Here is a 13,764-nt window from a genome sequence, read left to right as displayed (position 1 = left end):
AGCAGTCAGCATTTCGAAAGCAACACTTTTCTTACCGTTTGCAAATGGCAAGAAAAGTGCTGCTTTGGAGTGCTCTATAAAGATTCCCAAATTGTTACGAAGCATACTGAAGCATTTAAACACCCACATTTATGGAGCATACCGAAGCATTTAAACACCCAAATATTTTTCGGGTGCACACCTCTAGTCAAGAGACCTTCAGGTTCACTTATACTAAGAATTCTCAAGTAGAATTCTTCTTCAAGACAATGATGTTACAGTTAAGGCAAAAGTTTCCTCTTTTCTCACTCCAGTGGGGAACCTGTCTGATCTTCCCTATCCATCCTCTTCACACTGACTCAACATTGCATCAATACCAATATTTGATGCATTCGTAAACAGAGTAAACGATTTTGTGAAGTCAGGTGCCCGCAACACTGGCTCTATAGTCAAAAACAGATTTAAGGTGAACAAATGCCTTTTGGCATTCCAGGATCCAAGATACCATGTTTGGTTATGTTTTCTTTGTGCGCTCACACAAATCTTTTATACTATCCTATGACCACTATAAATGCTCTTATCTGTCTTTTGGTGGTGGGTCTGGGACACTCTTGAATTACTTGAACCTTACTCCAGTCAGCTTTCTCTCACCTCCTCCCAGTATATGCTCAAGGTACTTCACTGGGCTCACTGACATTTGGATTCCCTTATAGTCAGTCCAACCTCTTTTATGCACTGGAAAACTATAGCCAGTTTGGTGTAGTGGTTAAGAGCGCGAGACTCTAATCTGGAGAACCGGGTTTGATTCCTTACTCCTCCACTTGAAACCAGCTGGGTGACCTTGGATCAATCACAGCTTCTAGGAGCTCTCTCAGCCCCACCCACCTCACAGGGTGTTTTGTTGTGGGGACAATAATGACATACTTTGTAAACCACTCTGAGTGGGTGTTAAGTCATCCTGAAGGGCAGTATATAAATCGAATGTTGTTGTTATAGCTAGATAGTGGAGGCGTTCTTTCCAAGTTTTTCTGAATATAGTGATATTGGCTATATAGGCTAGAACCAAATCTCTCAGCCCTGCCAACATTTTGTCAATTAGCCTCTGGAAGGTGGCTGGGGGGTTTCGAAGACCAAAGACTAAGACAGTGGACTCAGAGTGCCTCCCTAGTAACAAATGCTGGCTTTGATTGGTCTTTGGGATCCATAGCCACTTGCCAGTACCCTTTGGTTAAATCTAAGATGGAGATGAAGTGGGAAACCCCCAATCGTTTTCACCAGCTCATCCACACAGAGCATTGGGTACACATCAGGTACCGTTACCTTGTTCAATCTCCTGCAGTCCACAAAGAATCTTACTGTGTTGTCCAGTTTGGGCACTAATATAACAGGGGAGGTCCAAGGACTTAACTGGGTTCTAACAGGGAAGTTAGAAAAGATAGATCGAAATCTTGCCGAGACACTCTTAACCTGTTCTTGCTGGTCTTTTGCAAGGGATGGGGTTAATTTAATCTCATTTATACTACTTCCCTTGGTGATCTTACCCCAATCCGACAGATCAGTCTCATCTTTCTTCCCACTTCTGATCATAAGGACATTGTATTACATTGCCCCTCTTCAGCATTCACATTCACCATATAATTTATATTAGAAATCTTATGCACCACTTGAAAAAGTCCTTTCCAAGCCACTTCAAGTGTCAGTTTTCAGTGGGGCTTCAGCAAGAGAACTTGATCTCCAGACTTGAAGACTCTCTAGCTTTGGCATCATACCAGGTCTATGCGTGTGCTGGGCTCGATGTATGTTATCTGCAGCACCCACATGCAGTTCTTGCAGGTTCCCTTGGTGCTCTTGGAGACAGGTGATGACATCTCAGCTGATGTCTGAAGAGCAGCTCAAAAGGATTGAACTTGAAACTCTCCTGTGTCAGTTCTCTGTATTTGAGGAGTAGATGCTGAGGGCACTGATGTCAGTCGTTCAGATTTTTGGCAGCATACACCTTCAGCATGTGGTTCAATGTGCCTTGAACTGTTCATTGGGGTTGTGTCAGGGCTCGCCACCGCCCCTGCTGGGCAGGGTGCCACACCATCCAGCCCTGGCATCAAAGGGGGGCCAGGGATTCTGCAGGACCCTGCTCTGTGGAAGGAGGGGCAGTATATCTCACCCAGACTCCCTCTCAGTCCACTCGCTGGCCCGCTCAACCTGTGCTGCTCACCCTCTTTGATCTCTGCCATCAGTTCCTCCTTCAACTCTCCTCTGGGTCTTTGCTCTCGCACTACTCCGCTCCTCCTCCACTCCATAACTCCTACTCAAACCACCACCCCAGGGCTCTTCCCAGCCATCCTTTATAGGGCCTCCTTTCTCCGCCCAGCCCTCCTTCCAGCCTTGTTCTGGGCTGCCACAAGTAGTTGCAGCTGGGGTAGCTGATCTGGCTCCAGTGACCAGCAACAGCTGTGGCTTGTTGCCTGGCTGTCAAGCCTCCCTGACTCTGCTGATTGCTGAAGGCAGGCCCAGCTGTGGCCCCTTTGCTGGCTGCCCAGTTCCTCCCCTAGAATGCCTGTGGCAGCTCCACCTGGAGTTGCTTGGCTCCTGGCACTCCCTGAGCCTGGCTATTGCCTTCTAGCTGGTGTATAGGCTGGGGCGTGGCACTGAGCTGTTGGGGCTGCTTCTCCTCATCAGGTAAGGGCTCTGCTTGGGCAGCTGCTGGGTCCCTATTTCCACTGCCTTTGCCTTCTCCCTCTACTTTGCCCAGCCTCCTGCCTTCTCCCTGGAGTGTGGGGCTAGCTGGCCTCGCCCTGCCCCTTCTAGCCCCCTGGGGCCTTGGACCTTTGCCCCTTTTCCCTGGCATAGGCAGGTTCTGGCTCTGATGGCTAGCTGGGGCAGCAGGGCCGCTGCCTCCTGGCTGTCTCTCATTGCTTCCTCCCAGCGAGGCCGGGGGCTGTGCCTCAGACCCCGGACAGGTTGTTCATTTGCAGGTGATATGTTGTTGTAGTGATGCACTTGATGCCACAAGCTTGCAACAGCTCTTCATGACTCGGGACATAAAAGTAGTTCCTAAATCAGTGACCATCTCCTGAGGAAAGCCTAGCCTGGCAACGTGTCAGCAACTGTTTTTGCCTCAATGTTCTTCAGAGGCATTGCTTCTGAATACTTAGTCGCAAACTCTACAAGATGTATTTGTTTCCTTGCTGAGTTGCTCTAGATATAGTCCCTATAAGATCAACTATTTTCAAGAAGGCTTTGGTCACAAGAGGTATTGGTTGTAAAACCCCCTTGAAATCTTGGAATCTGCCTGCCAATTGGCATGCTCCACAAGACTTGCAGTAAGCTCTGATGTCCTTTCCTACGTCTGGCCAGTAGAATCTCCCTTGTACCTGCTCTCTGGTTTTGCTGATGTCTAGAAGTCCTGCCTTGGGTGTCTCATCATGTACTAGCTGTAATATCCGGAGTCTATATTTCTGTTTTCAGTTCTCCCAGACAACAGAACATTTCTGCCTCATTGACAGCCTGTAAAATCTCTGGTCCCTTCCAGCTCTCAGATTGCTACACCTAGGAAACCTGCTTTCAAAGTTCAGAGCATCACAGCCGTCCTGTCTGCTTTTGCCTTGCAATAGTTAACAAGCAAAGTAGTGTTCATCTTAGCTAGACTCATCCTTGAGATGAAAATCTTAACTGCTCTGTTATCATCGTGAGTGTGGTGTGGTTTTTTCTGTGGGCAGTACAAAGTTTTCCATTTTGCATCATCAATCCTATTGCTGGATTGTTTGTAGGTGTATCACTTTACTCACATTCCATGCAATCAAACTGCAGAATTCACAGACTAGGTTGGAGTGCTAGTCCTCGCACTAGAGGTCTTCTTCCAGTGCAATAGAGAACTTCGTTTAATATTTTTTAGTTTGGGAAAGCAGAGTTAGGAGGCACTGTGGGGATTACCTATGCTGTTTCAGCTTTTATGAGCAACCTTCCTAGACATGGCAGAGGAAGAAAAACAAAAGGAATTCTTCTTAGAAACTACTGAAACACGCAGTCTGATGAAACAGTCAGTGGGAGTCTGTGCCAGCTGAAGTATTCCTCGATACGAGACAAAAAGGTTTACTATTTATTTAGGGGATTTATATGCTACCTCTGCATAGTATTACTTGAAGTGGCTTACAAGTAAAAATAATACCATAAAATCATAAATCATAAATTATTAGTAAGAAAATAAGCCATTAAAAACAAGTCAGGGAATAAAAGCAGCAAAAAATAACCACTGATCACCCTAAAATATCCATAAAAAGGACCTCAGGCCAGGAGCAGACCATAAAACAGTTTAAAAAGACAAAAACTATTAGTTAAAGGCCTGGATAAAAATTCCATGTTTTGGCCAGGCACCTAATAAACAGTATGGTAGGTCACAGGCAAGCTTCATGGGGTAAGGTAATTCTGTATTATCAGATTACTAAACAGACAGAATATGAGGTCAAAGGTGTTCTTGTTGCCAGACCTATTGGATATGGTTTTAAGTAGGTAGCTGTGTTGATCTGCAGTAGAACAACAGGATTTGAGTCCAGTGGCACCTTAGGGACCAACAAGATTTTCAGCGTGTAAGTTTTCAAGAGTCAAAGCTGCCTTCTTCAGATATAAGTTACAAAATAGGTGGCTGTACCTGTAATAAACTGGAAGGAAAAAAGGGGGGCAGAACCCTACAGGATACAAAAATTGATTCTTTATATAATATTTTCAAAATTTCAAAAGTGCAATGTGCTCATAACGCTTCATACAGTGTCTTCAAAGTTTCAAAAATGCAACGTGCTCATAACACTCCATACAAGATTCAGTACATATTACATAAGCAATCTTACAAGGTAGGATGAATAAGAGATGATACCATTTGAAAAACCAATTCATGAAATATTTTCCGGGAGATAATAGCCCGCATAGGCTTAAGTCTTTGTTTGAAGTCAGTTTATCCTTCTATGTTATTATGACTTAAGGTGGAAATATCTTAGTTGTTATTTCATTCCAGCACGGTGCAGAGGTAATTGCCAGTGAGGAAACAAACGCTGGGGAGTGCTTCCTCCTGGGATAACACACCATAGAACGCTCTCCCCTGGAATGCTCTCAATCACTCAATCTGAGGCCGGCTGCGAACAGATTTCACGCCTGCTTCTTCAGGAGCTTCTGTTTTTAACCACCAAGTAAAAGTAAGCATCAGCCATACATTCATTCATCCCGGTGTGGGCGGCAGTGTCCTTTACACGCACAGAAGCTCCTGAAGAAGCAGGCGTGAAATCTGTTCGCAGCCGGCCTCAGATTGAGTGATTGAGAGCATTCCAGGGGAGAGCGTTCTATGGTGTGTTATCCCAGGAGGAAGCACTCCCCAGCGTTTGTTTCCTCACTGGCAATTACCTCTGCACCGTGCTGGAATGAAATAACAACTAAGATATTTCCACCTTAAGTCATAATAACATAGAAGGATAAACTGACTTCAAACAAAGACTTAAGCCTATGCGGGCTATTATCTCCCGGAAAATATTTCATGAATTGGTTTTTCAAATGGTATCATCTCTTATTCATCCTACCTTGTAAGATTGCTTATGTAATATGTACTGAATCTTGTATGGAGTGTTATGAGCACGTTGCATTTTTGAAACTTTGAAGACACTGTATGAAGCGTTATGAGCACATTGCACTTTTGAAATTTTGAAAATATTATATAAAGAATCAATTTTTGTATCCTGTAGGGTTCTGCCCCCCTTTTTTCCTTCTTCAGATATAAGGATGAATGGGGATCCCTGAGCTTTTATATCCCAATCAGTAAAAGCTGAGCTACATTAAATGAATTACATATGTAGAGCATGTGATTGCACTTATACATGTTTCCCCTGTTACTTTCCTGTTAACTCGCACACTTCAGCCACGTGGCAGTCGATTCCAGGTACAGACTGGCACAGGTTTTCTCCCTGTTCCTCTGAGACAAGGGATGGTATTCCACGATGCAACTTCTCCTTGCGCATGCTCAAATGTTCCTCAGTAATTCAGTAAAATTCGGCCATTGTTTCCAATAGGAAATGTAATTTGGGGCATTCTGGGGGCCTGGAGGGGGCATTTTTGGACTGATTCATGTGTTTCTGCAGTAGGAGTCATTTCCCCCCCCAAAACAGAAACCAATGGAGAGTGGCTGGTCACCCTGCTTGGGCGGTGCTGGGCATTTTGTGGGTGCTATAGTTTGGTTCTGTTGGGCTGTCTGGTTTGTAGACTGTAATTGAGAGTGTGCCTGTGGCCATGGCAGCCATGATCCATGTGTTTCTGCAATGGGAGTCCATTTTCCCCTCCACAGAAACAAATGGGGGCTGGAGGCACCTTCTTCGCAGGGCCATAAAATGCCCCCCCCCATGGTCCAATCTCCCTGAAACTTGGGCAATCTCCCTGAAACTTGGGCAGTTAGGAGTAGGTTCCCTGCAAATTCAGTGGATTTTGCTTGCAAAATGCCACCCAGCCCGCTAGATAGCTCCCCTAGTTTTCCCTATAGGGAATAATGGAGATTGGAGGTAACTGGGGGCACATTCTGTGGGAGGACATATAGTGGCCCCCCAGGGTCCAATCTTCATAAAACTTGGGGGAGTCATTAGAGGACAGTTAGGAGTAGGTCCCCAGAAAATTTGGTAAAATTCATTCCAAAAATACCCCCCACACACACACCCTGGAAATCCCGAAATTGTGTTTCCCATTGGAGACCATGGCCGAATTTTACCAAATTTGCTCTGTACTGCAGAGGAAGATTTGAGTATGTGCAAAGAGAAGGTGTATCATGGGATACCATCCCTCATCTCCCCCATGCTGACCAAAATCAGCACTCTGCACTGGCAACTCACTGATTATGACCACGGGCACTCACAAATGCACCTACACGAAGTTACAGGACACGTGCTGGGACTGAAGTTACAGGGCATGTGCTCAGCTTGGGGGAAGGTGAACACGGGGACATTGGAGCACACATACTTCAATCATGTTTAAACTCGTGTAAGTCATCTCGTGGTTTGGCCCTAGGTGGGAGGGGTAAAGCCAAGAAAGGAGTCAGGATGTAAAGGTACAATGTAGCTTGATTAGAGCAGAGATTAGCATCTGTAGTGATCTGCTCATTCTATAATCTATAATTCTATAAAAATTCTATAATTCTATAATAAATGCATACTCCCTGATCCACCAGTAGATCCACAATCAGCACATAGGGAATGCACTAGCTGAGGTGGAAAGAAAGACAATATATTGCTAATAATGCTTGTTGACATAAAACTGAAGAATCCTCCTTTATGATCATGACCTTCATGACACACAAAGTTCTTCATACCTATCAATATAATAAAATCCTATAATCTATTTTGACCAGTGAGGAGGTTAGAAACTCTATGTAAAAGGAGATGAATCATTTAGGATTTTCATTCTCAAATAAGATTGCCACCTATCTCCTTTTGGGGGGCTAAGATGGCTATGAAAGCACTTCATGCCCTTGTGCTCTAGTGGGACTGTCTAGTAGTGAAGGTATGCAGAAGCTGAGTAACAACCTACACATCAGGTTGAAGCAGGGGAGCCTGGAGGCCTCAAAAAGGCATGTGGCGTTCCAAGTGGCAATCTTCAGTCAATTCCAGTATACAGTCTGGTTCTTAGTCACCTGAGAGGGGCATACCCTCATTTTGTGGAGTGGCACCTGGAGACATTTTGGAGAAAGCTGCCCTCTGAATGAATCGTTCAAATGTAGGACGATGTAACACATGTAGGGCCAGTAACATGTGGAGATCAAGTCTGACAACTTTTACTTGTAGAGTAAGCTATATCCACTCCTCAGATCTCCATGTAAGAAACCTTGACTGAACAAAAAACAGGGCAAGCTTGAGTTTTCCTGAGGCAAAGGCTTTGTGTGTATAAACTCCATTTACTGCAACGTTCATTGAAATAAAGGTAGATTGTGTAGCAGTATAGAACAAACGGCATTCTACAGAAAAAATTAATTTGGTAAGCACTCATTTTTTATCATTTGTTCAAGTAAATCATGTTTAGCTCAAATCACCATACTGTTGCCTTTTCTTTCACAGTAGACCAACATATAGGTTTCCCAGTAACAATTATAAATCTTCTCTTCTACTCTATCCGGTCATTTTTCTTTAGGGGACAGTTAAAATCACTTCCACCAGCTTGAAGAATTTAAGTCCAGCTATTCTTCAGATTAGTGGGATGAGAATTTTACAACCTAGAGAAAAATGTTTTGCGATCATTTGAAGTGGTTTTAATTATTAACTATCACACACTATACTGCAACATGGAAATAAAAATCCAGCATTTCACATGAGATGACAGAATAGACATTCCTATATAAATTATAATTCTTCACATTCAGAAATAAACTGCTCAGTTTAGAGCGAGATTATTAGCTATTTTAAAACTGCTTTGGTCAAGGGAGCTTAACCACTGTACACCAGCTAAGCCCCTTGATGGCTATCTCAAACGAGAAGAAATATTTTTCAATACCATTAGCAATCTGCAACTCAAACAGCTTGTCAAGAAAGAATCTGTGTCTTTATAAAGATGCTCTCTAGGTTCTATTATGATATACTAGTTCTGGAATAGCCAAGCAGATCACAGCCATAAGGGAAATAAACAGCGAGGATTTCGAGATCTGATTTGTTTGCAAGAGGCTGTACCACAGTGAAAGGAGATGAAACTGTACACTGTCACATCTTCCCATTCTCAGGCGTGTCTCTAAACACAGATGTCATGCTTCAACCTCAGTTTACATAATATGTCATATATACTACGAGATCATTATTTGATAATATCTTATCAAACAGTAAGTCACCACGGAAAGCTTCACTGAGGAAAGAAGCCAAGGAACAGACTCCATTTACTGCAGACTTTAAAACATTTATACTATACCTTTATTTCATGAAAAATACAAATATTAACTGAGTTCTTAAATCAGAATATTTTACCATAGTAATGTTCTATTATTGTTTTATTTCCCCCCCTTTGAAAATCTCTTGCCCTCCTCAAGTCTATGGCCATTAATGACTCCGTTTTCAGCTTATGGCTAAGCGGCTTCACCCTGAACAGTCTGACCTTTATCAACCTAGAGAAAAAAGTGATGCTGGCTTAATAACGATCACAAAGGAGCGGGGTACCACTCATATGAGAAAAGGCTAACACATAAGGAGCTTTGGTACAGATTTATCACCAGGTGAACCACTGTGGGAAGAGAATTTCAAAACACGGGCACCACAACTGAAAAGGTCTCTGGTGTCCACCCACATGGATTCAGAACATTGGTGCTCACAGAGCATGGCCTCTGATGATGATCGCAGCTGATGACAACCTTAGTAAATGAAGTTCTAGCAAGAGAAGGCCAGAGGGATGTAGAGGGAGCATCAAGATGTCTTTTCAGCGCATTTTTCATTATATGGTTTTCAGGATTTCTTGGCTGTATACCCCAAATAGTACAGCATCCTCAGCTGGTGCTGCCACTAGAGCTTTCACTCTTTGTCTCAAGAGAGAAGCTACAGCTCACTAGAAAAGTGCATACTTCGCATGCGTGCTTTTAATGCACATTCAACCCCAGGCAGCACCAGTTAAAAGAGTCTGAGCATGGCAGGGTTAGGAAAGACGTCCAACAAGACTCCGGAGAGCCACTGTTACTTGGCACAGACACTACTAGGCTTGGTGGATCAATGTTCTGATTCACGATAAGGCAGCTTCATACATTTAGAAGAATAGGGCTTCAGGAAAAATGTGTTTACTCTGAGCAATTTAGCTGGTTTCTCTCACTCACTCTGAGAAACTGCGTAATTAAATTTATGGTCAGGACGTCAAAGGAGATGAAGCAGCTCAATTTGTAGACGCACTGTGCAAACCCCAAAACTCTAACCGACTTTTTATTTTACCTGAGAAGTCTCCCTCTGCCATAGATGAGAGGCTAAGACCGACTATGCTTAATCTCTTATGAAAAGTACTGTTTGGGGTTTTTTGTCAAGAGTTTGCCCTTCTGAGAATCCTTGCAAGGGGAAAGAGCTGTCCCTTGTGCTTGTTTCCATATTTGATTCCCCATCTTACTAGATATACTTCTGATTACCTGTGACCTTACAGACTTTGAGGAGCAGAGATGCTAGCATCACTAAAAGCAGGGCTTTTTTTCAGCTGGAATGCGGTGGAATGGAGTTCCGGAACATCTTGAAAATGGTCACATGGCCAGGGGCCCCGCCCCCTGATCTCCAGACAGAGGGGATAGACTGCAATCTAAACTCCCCTCTGTCTGGAGATCAGGGGGCGGGGCCACCGGCCATGTGACCATTTTCTCCGAGGGCAACCCACGGAGTTCCACCACCTCTTTTCCCAGAAAAAAAGCCCTGACTAAAAGGAACAGGTGACCCTTCTTGTCTGCAGAAAGAAAAGGTGATAGAAAAAATAATTCAAAATGCTTTAAAGACATAGCTCAGATCAAGGGAGAAGAGTATTTTTAAAAAAGGCACCAAGACAGAAGTAGACAGGAGGCCACAGGAGAGAGCAGAATGTTCCTAGAGGTGACAATTTAAGTTCCTTTTACAAGTCTGCCTTTACTAAGCCCAGGATGCATAACCAGTCTGTTGTGGAGTGTCACCAGAGAGACCTAAAAATAATATGGCTAAACGCTACAAGTTGCTGCTTGAAAACTGCCAGAGGGAAAGGCATGTAGATAAATGGTCAATAATTCTATAATAACATACACTACACAGTGGTCATGGTATCAGAAGGTGGAAAATCCACATCCTGTGTATATTACAGAAATAAATTTGAGCAACTGTGGAAATATTTGGAAAAAAATAACTACAAGTTCACTGAATTAGCATGTTACTCCAGATGTTCAGTTGAATCTTGGTTTTTAAAAGAATACTTTGATTGTGGAGGGCATGGACTAAGCAAAGAAAGTTGGTAGGGACTTGTCAACATTTTTTATTACGAACTAGCTCAAAAAGCTAACCACTTGCTCAGCTTTAGGTTTTGTTTTCGATGTAGAAGCAGATATCATATGTGCTATTACAAATAATACAGTTCATATCTCCCAGCTACATAAAACACCGAGAGGTAAAGATTACCTTTCTAAAACACTCATGCCCACCATAAAGAATCACTTCAACTTGAGGAGTTCCTAGGAAGAGCCAGTCAAAGTGACTCTTGCACTGGTATACAGAACGCCAACTGGCACTAAAACATAAGTACGCTTGTGGTACGCACACAACCACTTCACACTAAGGGCTGATGCAGATGAAATTCAACACAAATTCAACTTTTATAATGAAACAGTTGTGCAAAGAAGTTTTTGATTAAAAGGAAGTCACGCTGTTTGTCAAGGAGAAGTTCTTAGGTATTAGCCATAACCAAAGAGCAATATACGCAAATTAAAAAAAAAACTTTATTGAGCTGAGAGAATAACGTAATGCACATTATGATTCTCGAGAAAACCACTGAAAGTGAAACCAAAGCGCTAACCTCTGCATTGTTGTAAAAAGCCGTGCTGTTTTTTTCTTGCACATCTTCTCCTCGAGCTGTGAAGAAAGTCAGAGGGTAGAAATCTTTGTGTGCCGGCTGTTTCCCACTTGCCATCAATTTGCCCTCATAGAAAAGTTCAGATGTATAACTGTAATAAAGCCAGATACAAAAGAAAATGTGGCATCCACGTGTAAAATCAAAGTCAGTGTCATCCATGTGTAAAATCAAAGCCAGTGTCCAAAAAGGGATAAAGAAAACATTTATAGCGCAAAACTTGTCTTGCTGACCCTCAGTGGTAAAATGCCGCAGGATAGGGGGTGGGGGTAAAGATAGGGCATGCAAGCCATAAAAAGGAGGACACGGGACCCCTCCTTTCAGCAGCATAGCTCTCCTCACAGTAGCAACAAGAGAAAAGAGTAGGAAGCAGGCAGGCAAGGCCCACTCATCCATAAGTATTCCTCCTCTCTGCCCATCCCATCTCTGTGCCATATACACATACTCCCGAAGGATGTAGATACTTTCTTTCTTGTGAACCTGTATCTCCCGTCATCCCAGAAAGGCAGAAAGGGAAGGACCGCTGCTGGGCAGCAACCTTGAAGCAGACAAAGTGCATGCAGGAAATTGGAAGGGAAAGTATTCTTGTGTCTAGATTTCCCTTCCTTCTCATGGGAGGATAAGAATAGGAAAAGAAAGGAGACATCCTTAAAAACTAGTTTCTGTACAGGAGATTAGGATTGCGGATCTTGTCAAATATTACTAGACAGACTGACTTGGCTTCACAGTGAAGTTCTACATATAAATTAAGAAAAGTGTTTCATCTTTATCCACAGAGGAAAATTTGCTGTCCATGATGGAATATTCAAACAACTTCAGAATAAAGTAGCTGATACTAATGAACGGGGACTGATACTACAATGGGGCTAAACAGACATTTAGCAAGAGTTTATGTAATAAAGAATATCTGAAATTGTCCCACACAAGAGGCATAACAGTGAAGCTAGGACAGGAAATAACGTACAGAACAGCCGCACACACACTTCACAGCTTTTAAAGGCATTATCATCCATCCTGACCAGAATTTCTGAAGATTCCCAGATGTTTTATGTCCCTTCAACAGCAAAAGCGATTAACTGTCAGGATGCAGGTTATGATTTCTGAGGTATTTTACATTCAAAGTATGGTTCCCCGACAGTTAAAGAAATCCTTTAATTTTAATTGTGACTGATGTTTTTGCCGAGAAAGGAAGACCTTTAAATAGCATGCCCATTAGAGTTCATGGAAACAGGCAGAGTGACCATAGTGCTGTCATCATTTTATGCACAGAACTTTCTTGAGTATTGTCAGCAGGGCTTTTTTTCTGGGAAAAGAGGTGGTGGAACTCAGTGGGTTGCCCTCGGAGCAAATGGTCACATGGCTGGTGCCCCCGCGGCGCGGAGGGCAATCTAAACTCCCCTCTGCCTGGAGATCAGGGGGCGGGGCCACCAGCCATGTGACCATTTTCAAGAGGTTCTGGAACTCCATTCCACCGCGTTCCAGCTGAAAAAAAAGCCCTGATTGTCAGGGACGATGACTCTAAGGTACATAGATCACAATTCTGGCAATCTGACTGATCCAACATTACACACAACTGCTTACAAAGAAACACAGGGCCAGGTTTAGGGACTGATTACTTAGTGGCAGAGTTGGCCTCGTTTTTTTTGAAAACTGAACAGAACTCTGCAATGTTTACAAGTCTGCTCCAAGAGTTAAATTTAGGGATTAACATAACATCCATAAGTAGTAGTAATTCTACATATTCCTCACTACATAGCCATAATGGGTTACATAACAAGCAAGGATAAGAGCAATAAGATTAGCAAGCCATGGAAGGCCCTGTTGTAGACTGCCCTCAATACTACTGTCCTTGATTCTTCTACCTTCTAGAAATGTACAAGTGATGACACACTTTATAAAAATCAGGGAATGTGTTTGCCATTACATACTAAAGCCAAGCTTCACAATGAGTAACTGTCATACTTTTGCAACAAAGATAATCTAATTAAAAGTGACTTCATGGAAGCATAAAATTATTCACTAAATATGAAAGGCAGAAATGAAACTTTAACGTTTTTCTCCATGACTGCATAATGTATTTTAGCAAAATTATAGTGAGTACATTACAAAAGCAACCATTAGTTCAACAAGGCGTAATAATGCAAACAACTGTTTTGCAAGCTTTAAACAAATCACTTCAAAGAACACGAGCACTTTGCCCAGAATCTGGCTTGTATACTTTTTTGTACCTGTACAGCC

The 13,764-nt window shown here is 42.9% G+C and overlaps 1 protein-coding gene across 1 annotated transcript in view; it reads right to left on the bottom strand.

Moving 5' to 3' along the window:
• The window catches only part of HELZ (helicase with zinc finger), a 255,751-nt gene that overhangs the window by 79,172 nt on the left and 162,815 nt on the right, over positions 1-13,764 (bottom strand). The window contains exon 19 of the mRNA XM_054976797.1: positions 11,473-11,620. Within this exon, the coding sequence (XP_054832772.1) occupies positions 11,473-11,620 (148 nt within the window). The remainder of the gene's footprint in view (positions 1-11,472; positions 11,621-13,764) is intronic.

This window comes from Eublepharis macularius, chromosome 4 (assembly GCF_028583425.1).
Source record: "Eublepharis macularius isolate TG4126 chromosome 4, MPM_Emac_v1.0, whole genome shotgun sequence".
Lineage (NCBI taxonomy): Eukaryota > Metazoa > Chordata > Lepidosauria > Squamata > Eublepharidae > Eublepharis > Eublepharis macularius.
This window is presented reverse-complemented; position numbering and strand designations above follow the sequence as displayed.